Source organism: Sus scrofa, chromosome X (genome assembly GCF_054392235.1).
Source record: "Sus scrofa isolate SSC_HxYL_T2T_F1_AM1 chromosome X, Sscrofa_HxYL_maternal_Yorkshire_Landrace_v2.0, whole genome shotgun sequence".
Classification (NCBI taxonomy): Eukaryota; Metazoa; Chordata; class Mammalia; order Artiodactyla; family Suidae; genus Sus; species Sus scrofa.
Genome location: NC_139401.1, coordinates 122,321,281 through 122,340,621, shown reverse-complemented (window position 1 = coordinate 122,340,621; position 19,341 = coordinate 122,321,281). Strand labels below are relative to the sequence as shown.

Sequence of the window (19,341 nt, the reverse complement as noted above, 5' to 3'; positions counted from 1 at the left end):
AGAACGCTCCTTGACCTGAGACGCTGTAAGAATCTGCTCACTTGGCCCTCATTCCGCTCCCTTTTGTTGCTGGCAGGGCTTAGCAATGCTTCTCAGCTACAGGATTACTGTCCAAGGGGAAATGACTCCTTCCAGATGCAGTCAAAGCTCTGGATCAATTCTGGTGGTTTGTTGATCTCCCCACTGGTCCCAGCCCATGAAGTCAGGGCATAACCAAGCTGCAAGGGAGGACAATGAGCTCAGTGCAGGCCAGGAGCCAACTTCTTGGGCAGGATTATTAACCAGGGATCCCTTGACTCCAGTCTGCATGGACTGCCTCCATAGGTCATGAACCCCCTACACCTGGGTTCAGGGGTGTGTGTGTGTGTGTTGTGTACAAATTCTTTAGTGTACAAGGTTCCTGGCTTTCATTAGTTTCTCAAAGGGGTCCCTGATCAAAAAAGTAAGTTAAGCATGTTTGTACTCAAAGAAACACCAAGCTTGGTCAGCAGTGCTCCCCACCCCATTGAGGAAAAGACTAAAGAGCCAGAGTATAGGGCTGGGCGTGGGGAAACTGAGAAGGGAAGTTCAGGAGCCTTTTCTCCAGAGCCAGACACCCCGTCCCAGGCACCAACTTACACCTAAATCCTGACCCTGGATTCACATACTGAAGGGATCCAAAAATATTACCCAAGGTTCAGTCAATCTGAATCTCATTCTTTACTCCTGGAGCAAGGTGCATGTTGAAAATGCAGTAAATGCAAACTGAATCACCGGGACCACATTTATACATCCCTGTCCTTCCTATGAGCCAGTCCTCTCATTAAAAAGATGAAACTGAGCCCAGAAAAGGGAAATGGCATGGGGCCAGTATGAGTTCCATTCACAAGGTAGGAGGGCCCTAAAGCGATCTGAGGCAACACCTGATTTTCATAATAAAGCATGAGCTCGATGACCACTTGGACGACAGGCTACAAAGGTGAAGTCACGCCTGACCAGTCTACTACGAATGGTTGAAGCAGTTCAAATGCACACGAATTTTAAAAAGGGAGACTGTGAAAACAGAAGATTTTGACATAGTTCCAAAGCACTGTGGAAGTGGGGGACAGTTGCATCATGGATCATCAGTGGGCACAGGGGCAGGAAACAGGGATAAATCCGAAATTCTCAAGAGGACAGAAGTGTAGACACTATGGTTTCCCCAAAAAAATTGGTGGAGAGATCCATCTCATCTGACTTCCTCAAAAATTATGTGGAAGAAAGTCAGCCTTGTAAAAACTTCAGGTTTCCAGGCAACACCCAACCCTTCTGAGTAGTAACATGTTAAGCTCTTTAGATTAAACTGCAGAAGATGCTGAGAGGCTGTGTGAGTGGGCTGAAAGGAGCAGGTGAGCGTCGGTGTAGGCAAGTGCAACATAATGCACCGAGAAAAAGAATCCCATTAACCACGCAAAATAACACACCGAGCAATCAAGCCTCCTCTGTACAAATTCTCGGGACATCTGCATCCAAAATGAAAGGGCTCATTCTTCTATTAGACAAATGGAGTGACACAGGGGTCATCCAGCTAGAGATGAGGATATGGAGGCCGAGGGACAGAGCCAGGACTAGAACCCAGACCAGTGTACTTCACCAGGAGTACAGCCACTAGACAAGAGTATTAGCCTTTACATCTCAGCAGGCAGATCACGGGTCTTGGAAGCAGTGTCGTATAATGGAGAGAGCACGGGTTTTCAGGCCAAACACATTCAACTACCCCTCTGCTTCTAGCTGTCTACAAATTAAGCAAGTTGCTCAATCTCTTTGAGTCTCGGTTACCTCAACTGCAAGATGGGAATAATACACATCCTTTCCGAGATTGATATGAGGATTCGAGAGCTTTTAAAAGCGCTCTACTAAAGGATTAGAACAGACATTTCCCTAAGGAATATATACAAATGGCAATATGCACATGAAAAGATGCTTGACATCATTAGTCATCATGGAGATGCAAATCAGGACCACGATGAGATTCCCCTTCACATCCACCAGGATGGCTATAATTAAAAAAATGGAAAACAACAAATGGTGGTGAGGATGTACAGAGACTGGAATCCCAATACACTACAGGTGGGCATGTAAAATGGTGCAGCTGTTGTGGAAAACAATTTGGCAGATCCTCAATAAGTTAAACAGAATCACCATATGACCTAGCAATTACATTCCTAGGCAGATGCCCAAAAGAACTGGAAACAGATGTTCCAACAAAAACTTGGGCATGAATGCTCAGAGCAGCACCATTCACAGTAGCCGAAAGGTAAAAGCAGCTCAGATGTCCATTGACTGACGAACAGATAAGTAAAAGGTGGTATATCCACATAACGAAATATTATTCAGTCATAAAAAGGAGCCAAGTACGGACATATATCACAACATGGATGAACCCGGAAAACACTATGCTAAGTGAAAGAAGCCAGTCACGAAAGATCGCATATTGTATGATTCCATTTATATGAAATGTCCAGAATAGGTAAATCTAAAGGATTAGAGACAAAACGTAGATTAGTGATTGCTTAACTAAAGCGTTTCTTTTTGAGGTCACAGAAATATTCTAAAATTGAGTGTGGCGATGGTTGCATGCGGCTGGGAACATACTCAAATCAGTTGAATTGTACACTAAATGGGTGTACGGCACATGGAGTATACGTGTCAATAAAGCTATAGAAATAGAAAGAAGGTGTTCTACGGATAGTGATGTGCTGGTAAAGCCTTAACGTTTGGCTCTCGGAGAAAAAAGGCCTCGTTGGTAGCGATTAACAACTTCGGTGGTAAAATACTCCCTTGGCCAATTTCAAGGGACCAATGCGATGTCAGCCAGCACGGAGTTGTGAGGAGATGGGCAGCAACATGCCATTATAAAGTATTTGCATTGTACACATACAATAAACAAACAGCCTCAAGATCAAGGTGATTAAATAATTAGGAAGTGCTGTGTTTTGAGTAGATGTTACTTTGGTTTTGAATGGAATTTACTTAACTGCGGGTGTGTAGGATGTTTAATGATCACTTGCGAAATTCCTGAAAACGTTAACCATCAACTCTCACACACCAGGACAGACTGTCTCTAGACACTATATGACAGAACAGTCTTTTTGAAGACTTTCACACAAGCAAAGTCTAGGAAAGCGCCACCGTTGGCATTCCTCTGGGCAACAACTTCCATGGTCATTACGGTTTGGCTACAGAGCAGGTGTCGGTATTAGAGCTGATCTCTCCCCCTCTAATGCTGATATCTGAGTGTGGCAGAAATCGTTTCCTAAGGGTAGACCCATAATCCTGTTTTCTGTAGCCTCCATTTTGAGGCATTTTGGCAACATCTCTACAACCAACAAGCAATGCTAACAGTTCAAGCAAAGCATCTGAGTTCGCTTCAGCAACCACCTTTCTCTAGTCAACCCTCAGGCTCCAGGCTCCCTTCCGCTTCTTAATGGCCATGAGGCTCAGTGTTTATGCTCTTTTATGAGCCAAACTTCCAAGTCCTAATTCAATGAAAAACAAAATATAAATTTGCCTTTGAAAACGCCACTAAAATTTAATGGAGAACCATGGGAGATGTGAAGTGTTTGGTGCTTCGACTAGTCAACACCAGTCAGTGATATGTCAGTTCTAACCACCCAAACCCTCCGCCCAAGGAATACATGTTGTAGAACGTTCCAAGGCTCCTGGCACCTCCGATACTGCACCCAAGTTATGCCGTGCAATTCTAAAGCCTTTGGGCAAGTCAACTCAACAAGAGTTGTGCAGTTCCAAAGTTGAGAATATTTAAGGAGTTCCCGTTGTGGCTGAGCAGTTAACAAACCTGACTAGTATCCATGAGGACACAGGTTCGATCCCTGTCCTCAGTGGGTTATGGATCCAGTGTTGCTGTGAGCTGTGGTGTAGGTCACAGACACTGCCCGGATCCCATGTTGCTGTGGCTGTGGTAGAGGCCAGCAGCTACAGCTCCGACTGGACCCCTAACCTGGGAACTTCCATATGCCACAGGTGCATCCCTTAAAGGACAAAAAAAAAAAAAAAAAAAAAAAATGACAGTATTTAAGACTTTCTTGCCCTGGAGGGTGACAGTGAGCAAAGCAACTACAGATAGAGGACTCTCTCCCCTGTGCTATGGGGGTGGCCTGAAGTAAATTACTTAGCTTCTCTGAGCCTGAGTGTTCTCATCTATAAAATAAGGAACAGTACCCACCTCACAAGACCGCTGGAGAACTGGATGAGATACGGAGTATAAAATTCCTCCTCACATATCAGTGACACATTTTTAAAATTGCTTAAAAAATAAAAATAAGTTTAAAATTGCTTAAGATCAGGAAGCAAAAACGTGTAACAGCTAAGCATCGAGGCTATAAATTCAGTCTTAAATTCAAATTCTAGCTCTGCCTGTTCCTGAATGACTCTGAGTAACAGCTCCTTTCTAAGCCTTTAGTTCTCCATCTATGAAAGGAGGCGAATGATAGCACAGCGATCATTAAATGAGCTGGGACAGGTCAAGTGCTAGGTACACTGTTAAGTCCTCAGTAAATGAGAGCTGTGAGCCCACCATGAGGGGATGGACAGAATTGTGCAAGCGTGTGGGTAGAGCTCACACTGTGTTCCCATCACAGAGGGAAGGTAGTAGAGCAAGAACGCTGATTCCTAAAACGTAAGGGTACACGGATGAGAGCCAAGACCGGGTGCGGGGAGGCCTGACAGTTCCCTTACAAAGGCAAGGGTTCTAAGGCTGGAGGTGGGATCCTGGACTCACAAACCCTTCCCTTTAGGGTTCAGCCCCCTGGGCTTATTTTTACATACAGCTTTGTAAGGTATAATGTAGGGAGACTAAACTGCACAAATCTGAAGAGTGTTTGCTCAGTTTCGACATAGGTCTACACCACAAACCATCACCACCATCAAGATAATGAACATTTGCATCATCTCCAAAAGATTCTTCATACCTCTTCCCTCCCTTTCCCCATTCCAAGGCACCCCCTGATCTGCTTTATGCCATTTTCGTTTGCATTTCTGAAATTTGACATAAAAGGAATCATACAGTATGTCCTCTTTGGTGTGTGATTTCTGTCACTCGACATAATTAAGATTCATCTGCATTGTCATGTGTATCAACACGTCACTCTCTTTTCGGTAAAGCAGTATTCCAATGTGTGAATATACCATTTACCTGGGTTTTTTTTTCCACTTACCTGTTGATAGACAGTGGAATCGCTTCCGGTTTTTGTCTATTACAAACAAAGGTGCTATGAACATCCATGTACATCTTCACATGGACAGATGCTTTCATTTCTTTTAGGAATGGAAAAGCTAGGTCATATGGTCAGTGTATGTTTAATATTTTTTTTAACCAGCCAATCTGTTTTTCAAAGTAGACATCTGTTTCACATTCCAAAAGCAGTGTATGAATGGTATAATTTCTCCTTTTATTTTTTTTTAATTTATGGAGAAACAGTGAGCATTATGGTTTTCATGTTTCTTGTGCTTGAGTTTTGGTGAGGTTCTTGGATCTGTGGGTTTATCCTTTTTATTGCATTGGGAAAAGGTTCAGCCATTATCTCTTCAAATAATCTTTCTATCTTCCTAACTTCGTCTGGGACTCCAATTACACATATATTAGGCCACTTGAAGTTGTCCCACAGCTCACTGTTTCTCTGCTTATTTTTTTCTATCATTTTTTTTCCTTCATTTTGGACAGTTTCCATTGCCATGTCTTCAAGTTCACTAAACTTTTCTTTTGCAGTGTCTAACATGCTAATAATGTCACTCAGTATATTTTTTTCTCCACCACTATATTCTTTTTCTCTAGAAGTAAGATGTAAGTCTATTTTCTATCTTCTATGTCTCTCCTTAACATGCCCATGCTTTCCTCTACCTTCTTGAACATATGTAATACATATTTTAAAGCCATTTTACTATCTTTGTCCTCTAATTCCATCATCCATCCCTATTTCTATTTAAGGATTTTTCTTCTAATTATGGATCATATACTCCTGTTTTGTATGCCTTCTAATAGTTTATTGGATTTCACAGTTGGCCAATTTTACCTTGTTGAATGCTGGCTATTTTTACACTCCTTTAAATATTCTTGAGACTTGCTCTGAGATGTAGTAAATATGCTTGGGAAAAATTCAACCCTTTCAAAGCTTCCTTATAAGCTCTTCTATGTGGGAGTGGAATAAACTTTACACGAAAGTTAATTCGGCTCCACTGCTGAGGCAATCCTCTCAGCATACTCAGTACGATGCCCTGCATATTATGAAGTTTCTTCTCTCTGGCTATTAGGAAAACGGAGCTACTCCCAGCCTGTGTGAGCTCTAGAAAACACCCCGCCTACTCCTTTTGAGTCATCCTTTCCCCAGCTTTGAGTAGTTTCCTCACATGCATGTCCTGATCAGTATTCAGTCAAAGATTTGAAGGGGACCTTTTACAGACTTCCAGAGCTGGCTCTCTATCTCTCTGGGAAAGTTCCTCTCTGGTTGGTACATTATCTTGCAAGTTCTCGCTGCCCTTACTTACCCCCCTGAACTCTGAACTCTGGCTGCTCTGTTCAGGCAGACTTCCAAGCTCAGCCTGGCTTCCCAGCTGGGAAGCTCTCTCTAGGTAGTAAACTGGGGCAATTGTAGGGCTCACCTCGATTGTTTCCCTTTTCTTGAGGATCACTGTCCTGCGCTTCCTGTTTTCCAGTGCGACAACCATTATTTTATATACTTTGCCCACTTTTAATAGCTGTTTAAGGTGGAAGGGTAAATCCAGTCCCTGATACTCTTTCATGGCCAGAGGCAGAGGTCTAGCTTTCAGTTTTTAAACCGTTGAGTTGAATTACTTTGGGGATTTCTTATAACATCCAGATATGAAAGAGATGAAATCAAAAGTCAAAACATGACAGGACACTTTGGGATTACCCAACACTACCCCCACCTCATCTGGTGGATGAACAGAACTGAGACCAAGAAGGGGAGGGGTATCTTCCCAAAGTCACATACCTAATTCTAGTCACAGAATCAGGATTAGAAATCAGGTCTATTGCTCTTCATTTTTATTCCATACAGTTATTTTCTGCTCATTTTCTCTTCCTATTTTATTTGGATAAATACAGCTTTGAAATCTCTGTCCAAGCCCACAGAGTAGGCACTATAAGCTCATACCCAGATAGTACTTAATTTCATGTGAATTTTGCAAACACAACTCCTAGGGTTGGCCTAAAGTGAATACCAGAGCAGCTCATTATACTGAAAAACTTAAAATACCCCCATGGGTAGGCACTCCAGAACTAAACCATATATTTTTCCCCATTGACTTATTATGAACTCTCTACATAGGAAAGCGTGTGACTTAGAATTTAGATTGGCTAATTTAGTCATTTTACCACCTATGGGAACCATGTATCCTATGGAAAGGAGTCATTATCACTGCAACTGCATTTATCTTGCCACAATTTTAGCAATTCACCTGGATTCAAATATTTTATCTGGGTTGGGTCTCTTGACGTCATTCTTTCTGTCTTGCCTCTTGACTCTTCCAAGAGGCAGCCGAGGTAATGCCCCTGTTTGGAGTTAGATAGAACAGGTTTTACCTCTCAGCTCCAACACTTACTTGTGACCTAGGGTAAAGTTACTTAACCTCTCTGTAAGGACAGGGACGGTACTGGCATACATCGATTCTAAAGCTCATTTCTTTTCGTATTTTAGCATCTTTGAAATTAAGATGCCTATTGCCAGCAGTAGTGTGAAGGTTAAATTTCTGGTTTTTTATTCTTAATGGTATATGATGTCTTGGATTCTAAAAATACTGTATTAATCTCTAACTTGCAGAGTTTCCTCAAGGATTAAATAGGATAAAGCAAGCACAGGGCTTGGCATGTGGTAGGCAGGTGCTCAAGGGCTCTTGCACCCCCACTGTTACTGGAACCAATACCTGGCTGGGTGGTGGGCCTCTGACCTCCCTCACCTGGCCATTGGGGCAGTCTAATGAGGTGAACAAGCCTAGGAAGACCAGGCTGGCATGCGCCGGCTGGTGTTGCAGCTTGTGATGGTCATCAGGCCCTAGAGCCTTTCTCCTAGCTTCTTGCCCTCTAGCCCCATTAATACCATTACCCCGATCTAAGCTCCACTGCTAAAGAACTAGGAAGGTAGGGAAATGGACTAGGTGACTTCTCGGGCCATCATCCCAAACTCTCCCTGTCTCATCCCAAAGAACCTTCCTGGAATCTAACCAAGCTTGTCAGTTGAAGGGCTCTCCCAAGGCCATCAGAATCGGCCTGCAGGGCCTGAAGCCAAATCCACATTCCCCAAGGCCCCCCACATACCTCCAGTTGGGATGCTGATATTTACATGCCTTTGAAATTCAAGGACACCAACTTTGCTCCCTCCTAGAGGAAAAAAAAAAAGAGGAAACAGACACCTGAGAATGAACAATCCTCGGACAATTCTCTATACAGAAAAGTGGCTTATATTTCTTCCCCAAGGCTGCCGTGCCTTTTCTACTGTCTTCCGCGAGTAGTCTGGCTTTAGTTGCGGAGGCCTTGTGGCACTCCGGCTCTTCTACTCTCTGTCATGTCCTTTGGCACACAGGGGCATAGCTGCAGACTCCACGAACCCACCTCTCTGAGACATCCACCTTGAACATGAACCTAAAGGTTTTCTTCCTGTGCCCTGCTGGACCCCAGCAGTCCGGGGAAGCCTCAAGACCACAGTGAAAAGGAGGAAAGAGCAGGATGAACTGAACTGGCCTTTGTCACTGGCCATTTCTCCCAGCTTGACAGCTTCCCAAGTGATTCTAAAATATGGAGTCTGGGAGTTCCCGTCATGGCGCAGTGGTTAACGAATCCGACTAGGAACCATGAGGTTGCAGGTTCGATCCCTGGCCCTGCTCAATGGGTTAAGGATCTGGTGTTGACGTGAGCTGTAGTGTAGGTCGCAGACACGGCTCGGATCTGGCATGGCTGTGGCTGTGGCTGTGGCATAGGCCAGCAGCTATAGCTCCGATTTGACTCCTAGCCTGGGAACCTCCATATGCCACAGATGCGGGCCTAGAAAGACCAAAAAAAAAAAAAAAAGACAAAAAAATAAAATAAAATAAAACATCAAGTCTGAACGACCTGCCACTTGACAGTGCATGCCACCCAAGACCCTGCACCACAGCCAGTGTGAGGCTAGGAATTAATAACTGTGAGTGATTATCATGGAAACTATCTCCAAGAAAAGCAACCAGGTTTACACCATTCAAACTCTGGCAGATAAAATCAGGCCTACCAAAAAAAAAAGGGGGGGGGGCAATGATCTATGCAAATGATAGGACTTAAAATCCATAGAGCATCCCGGGGCCTGATTATACACCTGCCTTGTGTCCCTGTCCAAAGACAGGGATGCAGCCAGAGGGTGGGGAGTGGACCTCCATCCATCTCATCAACCAACTCCGAAACTTGTGTCATCCTAGGCCCTCCCCAGTACCTCCTTGCCCTCATCCCTCTCCACTGTCAATCTTGCCCCTCTATTGGTTTCTGCTCAGCCCCCTCCCTGTCATCCATTACACCCCTCTTTGTCCCCTGACACAGCCTTCTTTCTGCTCTTTCTCCATTCAACACCTCACCACCCCCACCCCAGCCCTGCCTCCAGGAGACCCTGGAAAAAGAGACATCTTACCACATCGCCCCGCACAAAAACCATCCATGAAAAATGAAAATTGTTTCTAAATCATATATCATCTTATCATACACTAGATGCTAATTTTTAACATACTGGCTTCTCCACCTTCACGTTCTGAATTCAGTTCTAAAAATATATAGGCCTTTTAAATACATATATATGTCATTTTATACTCTAATTTTTTTCACCTACTAAAACTTCCTTTAAAAAAAATCAATGGGAGTTCCCGTCGTGGCGCAGTGGTTAACGAATCCGACTAGGAACCATGAGGTTGTGGGTTCGGTCCCTGCCCTTGCTCAGTGGGTTAACGATCCAGCGTTGCCATGAGCTGTGGTGTAGGTTGCAGACGCGGCTCGGATCCAGCGTTGCTGTGGCTCTGGCGTAGGCCAGTGGCTACAGCTCCGATTCGACCCCTAGCCTGGGAACCTCCATATGCCGCGGGAGCAGCCCAAGAAATGGCAAAAAGACACACACACACAAAAAAATCAATGAACAACAGTGGCAAAATATTTATCGCTGTTAAGGCTGGATGATGGGAACAAGGAGAATTGTTTTACTATTCTCATTATATTTGTACATGTTTGAAATTGTTCATAATAAAACAAATCCTCAACGGGATCTCAGGATAAAGTCCGAAGTCCCCAGACTGGCATTCGAGGCCCAACAGGATCCGCTCCTACCCCACTTTTGCAGCTCCCCTGCTGGCACTCACCATGCTGCAGCCTCTCTTGGCCCCCAGATCTCTCCTGCAGCCCTCCTTGTCCGGTCATCTCCTTCTCCAAGAACACATTCTCCCTCTTCCGTCCTGCCTGGAAAACGTTTCAACAGCCCTTGGAAACCAGCTCCAAGTGACCCCTGGCCTGGGACACCTTCCTGGACACGACCCTCCCCTCTGGGGCTGGGGAGAGGGGTATTTGCCCACATACGGTAAAGAGCAAACACTCCGTGTACCTGTTTGGGACGGACCAGAGAGTCTTCATAGAGCAGAAGCAACACTAACTTGAACTTAGGCTCGAACTTAGGCTTCTGCTTCTGCCTCTATCAATGAAGATAAATCTTGCAAGGCTGGGGTAAGGGTTCAGCAGTTTTCTGTGTCAACAGTTTAGCACAGTACCTGGCGGAGAAATCGAGAGAGGGAGGGAGAGAGAGACTGACTTATAGTCAGACTTCAATCAAATAATACAGTGGACAATCACGGAGCTTGTCTGAGCTGCAATGCTCCCAAGACCTACAGGAAAGGAACCGCTGCTGAGCTCTTGCTGGGTTCTAGAGACAATTGTGGAAAACCGGGGCTGCCAGGGCCACTTCGTCTCTCAGGCCCAGGGACCGTTTGTACCTTGGGGGGGGGGCGGGAATGGGGGCCTGGGGGTCTTCGAAGGTCGAGGCCCCAGGCCCTGGCGCAGGTTTCTGCTTCTCTTCCACACAACTGGGCCCGAAATCCGGGGGCTGGGCGGGCATGGCTTTTGCGGGAACCTCCGCCCCGGTGCCGAGCCCCCCTCGGCCAGGTCTCCCGGGAGCTGGGACCGCGCGGGCCGCTGCTGCGGGGTGAGGAGACGGACGCGGGCCCGTCGCAGGGCCCCCCGCCCTCTCGCTCGCTGCTCCGGGCGCCCGCGGCCTCGTGCGTCAGCGGCGCGGGCGGAGGCCGAGGGGAGGGGGGCGCCGCAAGGTGAGGGCCCCGCGCTGCCTTAAGACGCCGCGCGCCCCCGCCGCCGCCGCCGCCGCCGCCGCCGCTCAGAGCTCGCAGCGCGCCGCGCCGGCCGGACGTGCGGGCACAGGCGCCCGGCTCCCGCCGCTCCCGCCGCCCCGGGCCCGCTCCCGGCCGCCGGCGCCTCGAGAAGCCGCCTGGTCGAGCGCGCCGAGTCCCGAGGGACCGGCACGCAGCTCCCGCGGCGCGACGCCTCCGGCAGCAACAGGTAAGCGGCCCGGCTGCGCTCCCCGCGCCGCGGCCCCTGCGCCCAGCGGGCCCCCGTGCGCCGCGGCCCGACGGCGGCTGCGCGGCCCCTCGCGGAGACCCCCGGCGCGGCCCCGCCTCGCCCCCCTCGGCCAGCCCCTCGCGCTCGCGGTTTCCCTCGCACTTTCCCTCGCTCCCACCCCCACCCCCACCCCCACCCCGACCCCGATGATGTCTCCTCGTCCTTTCTCACGCTCTCTGCTTCTCGTCCTCTTTTGCGATTTTTCTCTCTCCATCTCTCCCAGTCTCTCTGTCTCTCATTCTCTTTCTCCCACTCTCTGCCTTTCACTCTGTCTCTGATTTGCTCATTCATCGTCCCTGTGTCTCCTCTCCCGGTCTTCTCTGTTTCGCTCTGTGGCTCTCAGGCTGTCTCTGTCTCTCATCTCTGCCTGTCTCTCATTTTCTTCTCTCTCAATCTCTTTCTCTCTCTCTGCCTCTCAATCTCTTGCGCTCTCGCTCAGACCCTCCAGCACCCCTTTCTCCTCCCTCGCTCTCCCCAAGCTCACCCATCCCTACACCCGCCGCCACCTATGCGCTGCGCGGTGGGCTTGGGGATGCAGGGAGGATGCGGAATTTGGGGAGGGGGTCGCAGTAGGCATCGTCCCTGCATCCAGCCGCGGCTGCGCTACTGAGAAAGTAGGAGATTGATCCACCAGAGCCCGCGGGTGGCCTAGGCGGCAGCTGGTTTCCATGGCAAAATAAAGTCGACAGAGAGAGATCAGAGAGAGATCCAGCCAGAGAAAACCCGAGGTGAGGGATCGTCGGAGATGGATGGAGAAAGACAGAGGTGCGCACACACCTAAAGATACAAGGAAAGTGTTTAGCGGGAGTCCCAGGGAGAATGAGAGACTGGGAGAAAAACCCACTTCCCTTTTAAAAGTGCACGCGCCGGAGAGATAGCCTGAGCTAGGCAGAGACAGAGATATCAGGAGAGACAAGCAGGAGATCTTCAGAGAGGTGGTCTCTGAAGGGAGAGAGGCGAGCAGATAGCGATAAAGAGAGAATTGAATGCACGGGGCACGGTGGGGGGCAGAGAGACACAGAGGGGAGAGGGTCCGAGACAGACGGAGCAAACGCAGCTAGAGATGGGAGACGCAGAGAACCGGAGGGAGAGTTGGCGAGACACGGAGACGGAGACACACATTCAGCGAGTGGTACTGAACAGGTGCATTGGGGACCCACAGTGACTGTCAGGGAAATAGACTGTGAGAGAGAAATGGAGAGACAGCAACAGGAGAAGACGCAAAGGCGCACGCACTGGCGAGCGACAGAGACAGTGACAGAGATACAGAGGCAGACGAGAGCGCATCGGAAAGAGACGGAGGGAGAGACCCGGATGAGACCGGGAGAAAGCCGACCAGAGACTGACACACACACACACACACACACACACACACACACACACACACACACACAGCTACAGAGAAAGCGCGCTGGCGCAAGAGACGCAGAGAGAGACTGACCGAGAGTGGGAGGGAGAGATGGGCGAGAGAGACTAAGGGAGGTGAGAGGAGGACAGATTGGCACAGACGGACAGACAGCGCGCACGTGCTGGCGAGGGACTGAGAAACAGGGACAGAGGACAGAGTGAGAGGCAGGGCTGAGAGAGTCAGAGAAAACCCGTCAGCGCGCGCGCGCGCGCACACACACACCCACACACCCACGAGATAGAGGAAAGTGCGCTAGTGAGAGACTCTGGAGAGAAAGAGACAAATCGACGCAGGTAAACAGGCAGGAACGGAGCGCGCGCGCGCGCATGCGCTGGCGGGCGAGCGGGCGGTGGGATCTCCGGAGAGATCGAAACTCGGGGACCCCCAGATAGTGCGGGGGACACGCCGAGAGCGCGCGCACGCGCCCGCAGGAGACGGGAGGGAGGGACTCGGAGGGCCCCCCCCCCGCCCCCGAGAGAGAGAGGCGGAGAGACCCAGAGAGTAAGAGAAAGATTCAGAGAAACTGCCCGGACGCGGACTGGGGCCGCGCGGGGGCTCCGGGGCAGGGGTCCTGCCGCGCTGCTGCCCGGCGCGGAAGCGCCCCGCCATCGCACCCGGGCAGGGGGACTAACCCGGCCCGCGTGTCTCTTCCGTCCCCAGCCTAGGCAGTGAGCGCGCTCCGTGCGCCCCTTCGCCGCCCGCCGGTGGTGCCCGCTGCGAACCGGCACCCGTCGCCCGCTGTCGCCATGGCGTCCACCTGCACCAACAGCACGCGCGAAAACAACAGCAGCCACGCGTGCCTGCCCCTCTCCAAAATGCCCATCAGCCTGGCACACGGCATCATCCGCTCGAGCGTCCTGCTCATCTTCCTCACCGCCTCCTTCGTCGGCAACATAGTGCTGGCGCTCGTGCTGCAGCGCAAGCCGCAGCTGCTGCAGGTGACCAACCGCTTCATCTTTAACCTCCTCGTCACTGACCTGCTGCAGATTTCGCTCGTGGCCCCCTGGGTGGTGGCCACCTCCATGCCGCTCTTCTGGCCCCTCAACAGCCACTTCTGTACGGCCCTGGTTAGCCTCACTCACCTGTTCGCCTTTGCCAGCGTCAACACCATCGTCGTGGTGTCGGTGGATCGCTACCTGTCCATCATCCACCCTCTCTCCTACCCGGCCAAGATGACCCCGCGCCGGGGTTACATGCTCCTCTACGGCACCTGGATCGTGGCCATCCTGCAGAGCACACCCCCACTCTACGGCTGGGGCCAGGCCGCCTTCGACGAGCGCAACGCCCTCTGCTCCATGATCTGGGGGGCCAGCCCCAGCTACACGGTTCTCAGCGTCGTGTCCTTCATCATCATCCCGCTGAGTGTCATGATTGCCTGCTACTCGGTGGTGTTCGGTGCGGCCCGGCGGCAGCACGCTCTGCTGTACAACGTCAAGAGCCACAGCCTGGAGGTGCGAGCCAAGGACCGTGTGGAGAACGAGAACGAAAAAGAAGGGGGAAAGGATGCGTTCCAGGGTGAGAGCGAGTTCCACGGCCAGGGCGAAGGTGACGTCAAGGCCAAGGAGGGCAGCGTGGAGGCCGAGGGCAGTGAAGAGGCCAGAGAAGGCAGCTTGGCGGCCGGCAAAGGCAGCACAGAGGGTAAGGAAGGCGGCCCCACAATTGAGAGCAGCAAGAAGGCAGACCAGGGCCGCGCAGAGGTCAGCCAGTGCAGCATTGACTTGGGTGAAGATGACGTGGAGTTTGGAGAGGAAGACATCAATTTCAACGAGGAGGACATCGAGGCAGTGAACATCCCAGAGAGCCTCCCAGCCAGTCGTCGGAACAGCAACGGCGACCCCCCTCTGCCCAGGTGCTACCAGTGCAAAGCTGCTAAAGTGATCTTCCTCATCATCTTCTCCTACGTGCTGTCCCTGGGTCCCTACTGCTTTCTAGCAGTTCTGGCCGTGTGGGTGGATGTCCAGACCAAGGTGCCCCAGTGGGTGATCACCATAATTATCTGGCTCTTCTTCCTGCAGTGCTGCATCCACCCCTACATCTATGGCTACATGCACAAGACCATCAAGAAGGAGATCCAGGACATGCTGAGGAAGTTCTTCTGCAAGGAGAAGCCCCGCAAGGAAGACAGCCACCCAGACCTGCCCGGAACCGAAGCCGGCACCGAGCCGGGCACCGAAGGCAAGACCGTCCCTTCTCATGATTCTGCCACTTCGCCCTGAAGTCGGTCCCAAGGTAACCCTTGAACTGTGCACAGAAAACAGGAGCAGCTTTCTCTTCCATGGACCATGCACAACCCCATTAATGGCAACCCATACCATTCCAGGCAAAGGCTCCGCACACATCCTCTCACCGCAAGGCAGGTAACCATATGGTAGAGGTAGGGACTGGGGTCTTCCCTGAAAAGTGTGCCCCTCGAAGGATGGACTGGAGGGTTTTGACGGAAATGCCCCCCCCCCCAGAAAAAAAGTTATTAGGCTCTAAATTTTAAAGCATCAAGGGCTATCCATTTCGGACCCGCGCTTGGTAGTCTGTCTGTCCGACCAGAGCTACCGTGTGTCAGCTTTGGCTCTGAGGGAAAAGGAAGATGATGCGGTGAACCTAAGGACCTCTGAGCTCACGGGCAAAGGCTACAGCCTATGTTCCCCTGAAGGAGAAGCAATGGACCAAGTCATCCATGGAGCCCAGGAAGTGGAACCCGACTGGCTGAGGAGCCCCGCAGTCTGGTGCAAAGACTATTACGGAAACTAAGGGCATCGTGTAGTTAAAATACCAAGAAGGTTTCTAGATCTTCTGAAGGGATCCGTAAAAGTGGAAGAGGATAACAGGGCATGTTTGAAATGGGAAGCTAGTCCAAGGGAGAAGATAGAGAAATATCACACATTCGGAGGGCTAAAGAGTTGACCCTTTTTTTTCTATAAAATCCTGGGTTTGTGCATGGGCTGAGACCAAAATTATGGCATGCAAATGGAAAATTATCAGTTGACCCTAAGCTATTTTCTATCTCCTATCTGAATAATAGTGGGACAGAAATCATGCCACTCTTTTACCATTTTCCCTTCGTGATTGAATTGAGATGCTCGTAAGAATCCTCCAAATCTCTGCCAATCACTTGTGTGTGTGTGTGTGTGTGTGTGTGTGTGTTTCCAGAAAGGCCTTTTTGGTCCAACAGTATTTCCAGGAAAAAAAAAAAGTAAAAGAAAATCAGCAGTGGCCAAAATCCTACAAAACTCACTCTGCCAATCAGGAGTGCTGTGCCCACTAGAAATCTCTTTTGTGTCCATGAGATCATAGACAAGGCATATGATCTCCACATGGGGAACAAGCAAGGCAGGAGAAACATTTTCTTTCCTGCAGGCGCACCCCTGTGTCTTTTCCACCTATGGCTCTCTCTGAAGCCTTTAAGCTCTCCGCAGATGTGGGAGAGGAATGTAAGAGAGTCCGGAACAACGAGAGGATGATGTCTCAGTACCTGGCAAGCCCCTGATCTATTCCAAACAATCGCACTTTCAAAGCGTTCAAGTCAGCCATCTCCTAAGTATTACTGCTGAAGTATATCACTTTGGGAAAACCTTTATGGTATCTACATCATCCCTAGAGCCAATACAGAGGTTGACTCTCTTTTCAGATCCCAAACCCTGAAATCACTTGGGGCGGGTATATACTTGTGTATTTCTGAGGGCACAGACTGTACCGACATGACCAAGTAACAGGGAACCAGGGAATGGTCAAGACAATGGTTTTGATCCTTCTGAAGCCCAAATTAAAGCAACTCTGTGGTCAGTCAAGTGTTCATGCAGAAATCCAGTGTCCGTATGGGTGGAGGGAGAGGAAGGAGTATTTGGTTGAAAGAATGGTTACTCAGCTGGTTGTCCGTAACGATGGTCGCATTCAGAGCTTAGTCTCCTTGTGTGATTACCGGGTCTAAATTAGAACTCGACTTACATTAATTTAAAAGCCAAGCTCACTTATACCTTATCTCTTCCTCTTGACAGATTCCAGCATGAGCTTCTGAAGGGGGAGAGGTAAACAGCTGTGTATTGGGCTGTGAATGAGTCTGTATGGGAACTTGGCATTGCCATGTCCAGAGTTTAGGAAAAGAGAGGGGTATGGACCCAAACAATACTGAGCTGACCTGTCGACTTGATATAGCTCTGATAACTGTATTGACTTTCGAGCCCATTCCTTTGGAATTTGTGGTACTTCAGACAAGACACGGGGGCTGAAGTTTAGCTCTGCCAATCATTTATTTTTCTACCGAGGTGTATAAAGCAAGTTAATAGTCATAAATTGACGTTACCGATTTCTTGCCAAACTCTTGGCTTGACCGGTCCTCAAAAGATATCAAGGTGAAGAAATGGCCCGTTTGACCAGTCCTGCTGTGAGGGGAGGGGTAGCGCCTTGAAGATCCGTCATGGTCAGCGGAGTTGAAGGTAGCCTATCCTTTGAGTAGAAATGCTTCCCTGGGTAGGAAGGAGGATTTCAAACATAAGGGTCTCCAAATAGTCTGCTGAAACTCAACTTCTTATTTTTAAAGCTCACCCCCTTCAAAGTGTATCAGAGAAAACTGTTTGCCAAAATCCCAAATCAAAATGGAAGCAGAACCTGTACGGGTGTGGTAAGTTCATTTACCAGCACACACGACATTCTCTAGGACTCACTTTGCCTCTGTCAAGTTCCGCTTTCCATACCTTAGCCATTGTCCATTCTTACAGGAAATTGGATTTTTCAAAGGTGGCTGGAGAAGAGGACCTTTTCAATTAAGACTATTCTGCTTTGCTGACACTTTCTTGTTAATGAACGAGAATAGGGCCTCGAGTTAGCTTGGAGATAGCAACTGCTTCAAATTTTATGCTATTTTGAATAAAGCACTATCAACTTAATGAGTTTTTACTGCACGCACTGTTTTGTCATTTGAAAATCGGAAGGCACACAAAAAAGTCATCATTAGCCTCACATCCTTAGGCGCAATAGCTTTTCCTAAATGTTTTTGAAGGAGGTATTCTTTTGCCAAGGCCACTTCATACATGCAGTAAAAATCCCATTATAGTACAGGGGCCAGACAAACCAGACTTTGAAATGATGTGATTTCCAATTTAATGATTTCCTTATTTAAGAATAAAAGAGCATCCAGTTTGCCAAGGAGTCGCAGGTGCTTTGACTAACACACCAATTTCCACAAGCTTGGGAAGGCAGTAATAAGGAGCAAGCCCCCGGGGCCCCTCGGACTTCCATAAGGTCCATCTTCTGGAAGGCACCACAAAGACCCGCTACTGGGATGTGCTCTGCACTTCCGGCTCCCTGCCCACCTCCTGCCCTCATGCCCACTCCCCGTCCCCCTGCTATGCTGGCCCCTCAGGAATATCCTGTGCTTGAAGCTCTGTGTGCTGACTCATTCCCATTCATCCCTTCCCAACCCAACCCGGAGCAGACAGGTTCACGGGGGCGGGGGGGAGGGGGAGGGAGAGCAGGGAAGCAGGGAAGGACCAGGGATGGACTGAAGTGAACAACAGGAGTGACCAGCCATTAAAGGTACTTTTCTGTCTCCCCAACTCCAATCCAGTTTAGAGAAGACGGGACACCAACTTCAAATTCAACAGGTGAGGAGAAGTGCCATTTTAGAATAGGAGGAGGTAGACACCTCATTTCTTACCCCCGCCCCCGAGAAAAGCACCCAATATAGCGCATCTTTAGGAGCACTTTCAATCCTGTAGCTACGGTCCAATTACTTCAGCCAAAAAAAAAATCACCACTAAAAAAACTTTACCTATAAAATTGTAAGGTGCCTGATACTGCCTTATTTTATACATAATTAGCCAATTAAGCTAGGTAAAGTTACTTCAAGAGATTTTTTCATACTACCCGAAGAATAATTCACAAGATTAAACTAGGTTTTCTTTCTTAGACTTTGCCAAAAGGCTCTTAAAAATACCTGACAGACACCCTTTGGAAGAGAAAAAATTATCATCCGGTAATGTCAGCTCTCCAAGATAGACGCCTCAGAGGTTGCTGGACTAAAACGGAGCAACAATTTAAACTACGGGACCGTATTTTTCTCTTCATAACTGCCCTCCCCCATCTTTTGAGGGGGAAGAAAAACAAAGGAAATATTTTCCCCTCATAATGTCCTTTTTTGTTTGTCTCTTTAAGACAAACCCAGCGCTGTCAAGAGCGGCTTCTCTAAGCAAATTGTCTTTTCCTTCTAGAGCAGCCGAAAGATTACAGGAACAGCTGGCTGTGAGCCCGTTCCCAAGATAAGGGGAGAAAATCTGGTCAGTCGTGGCTTTTAACCCTCTCCGTCCGTCTGTCTGTCTCT

The 19,341-nt window shown here is 49.0% G+C and overlaps 2 protein-coding genes across 11 annotated transcripts in view; one reads left to right on the top strand and one right to left on the bottom strand.

Moving 5' to 3' along the window:
• The window catches only part of LOC110257774 (uncharacterized), a 431,217-nt gene extending 419,942 nt beyond the window's left edge, over positions 1-11,275 (bottom strand). For 3 of the 9 annotated variants that reach the window (XR_014834725.1, XR_014834722.1, XM_085006753.1), the window contains exons 1-6: positions 10,987-11,275; positions 10,602-10,764; positions 10,363-10,459; positions 8,312-8,374; positions 7,456-7,549; positions 4,205-4,285 (exon numbers count right to left, since the gene is read on the bottom strand). Coding sequence is in view for 1 of the 9 variants with exons in the window: in XM_085006753.1 (XP_084862879.1) it covers positions 4,205-4,285; positions 7,456-7,549; positions 8,312-8,374; positions 10,363-10,420 (296 nt within the window). In the remaining 8 variants the exon portion in view is untranslated. Of the gene's footprint in view, positions 1-4,204; positions 4,286-7,455; positions 7,550-8,311; positions 8,375-10,362; positions 10,460-10,601; positions 10,765-10,882 lie in introns of those variants that run through there. The other 6 variants (XR_014834726.1, XR_014834723.1, XR_014834729.1 and 3 more) reach the window with 4 other exon arrangements.
• A 108-nt stretch (positions 11,276-11,383) lies between these two features.
• GPR101 (G protein-coupled receptor 101) lies at positions 11,384-17,908 on the top strand. Of its 2 annotated transcripts, none has more exons than XM_085006751.1 (2): positions 11,384-11,563; positions 13,692-17,908. In XM_085006751.1, the coding sequence occupies exon 2, from the start codon at positions 13,778-13,780 to the stop codon at positions 15,245-15,247; it is 1,470 nt and encodes a 489-aa protein (XP_084862877.1). In that variant the 5' UTR covers positions 11,384-11,563; positions 13,692-13,777; the 3' UTR covers positions 15,248-17,908. The 2 variants fall into 2 exon arrangements, with proteins under 2 accessions (XP_084862877.1, XP_084862878.1); XM_085006752.1 differs by lacking the exon at positions 11,384-11,563 and adding an exon at positions 13,210-13,324.
• The last annotated feature ends 1,433 nt before the right edge of the window (positions 17,909-19,341 follow it).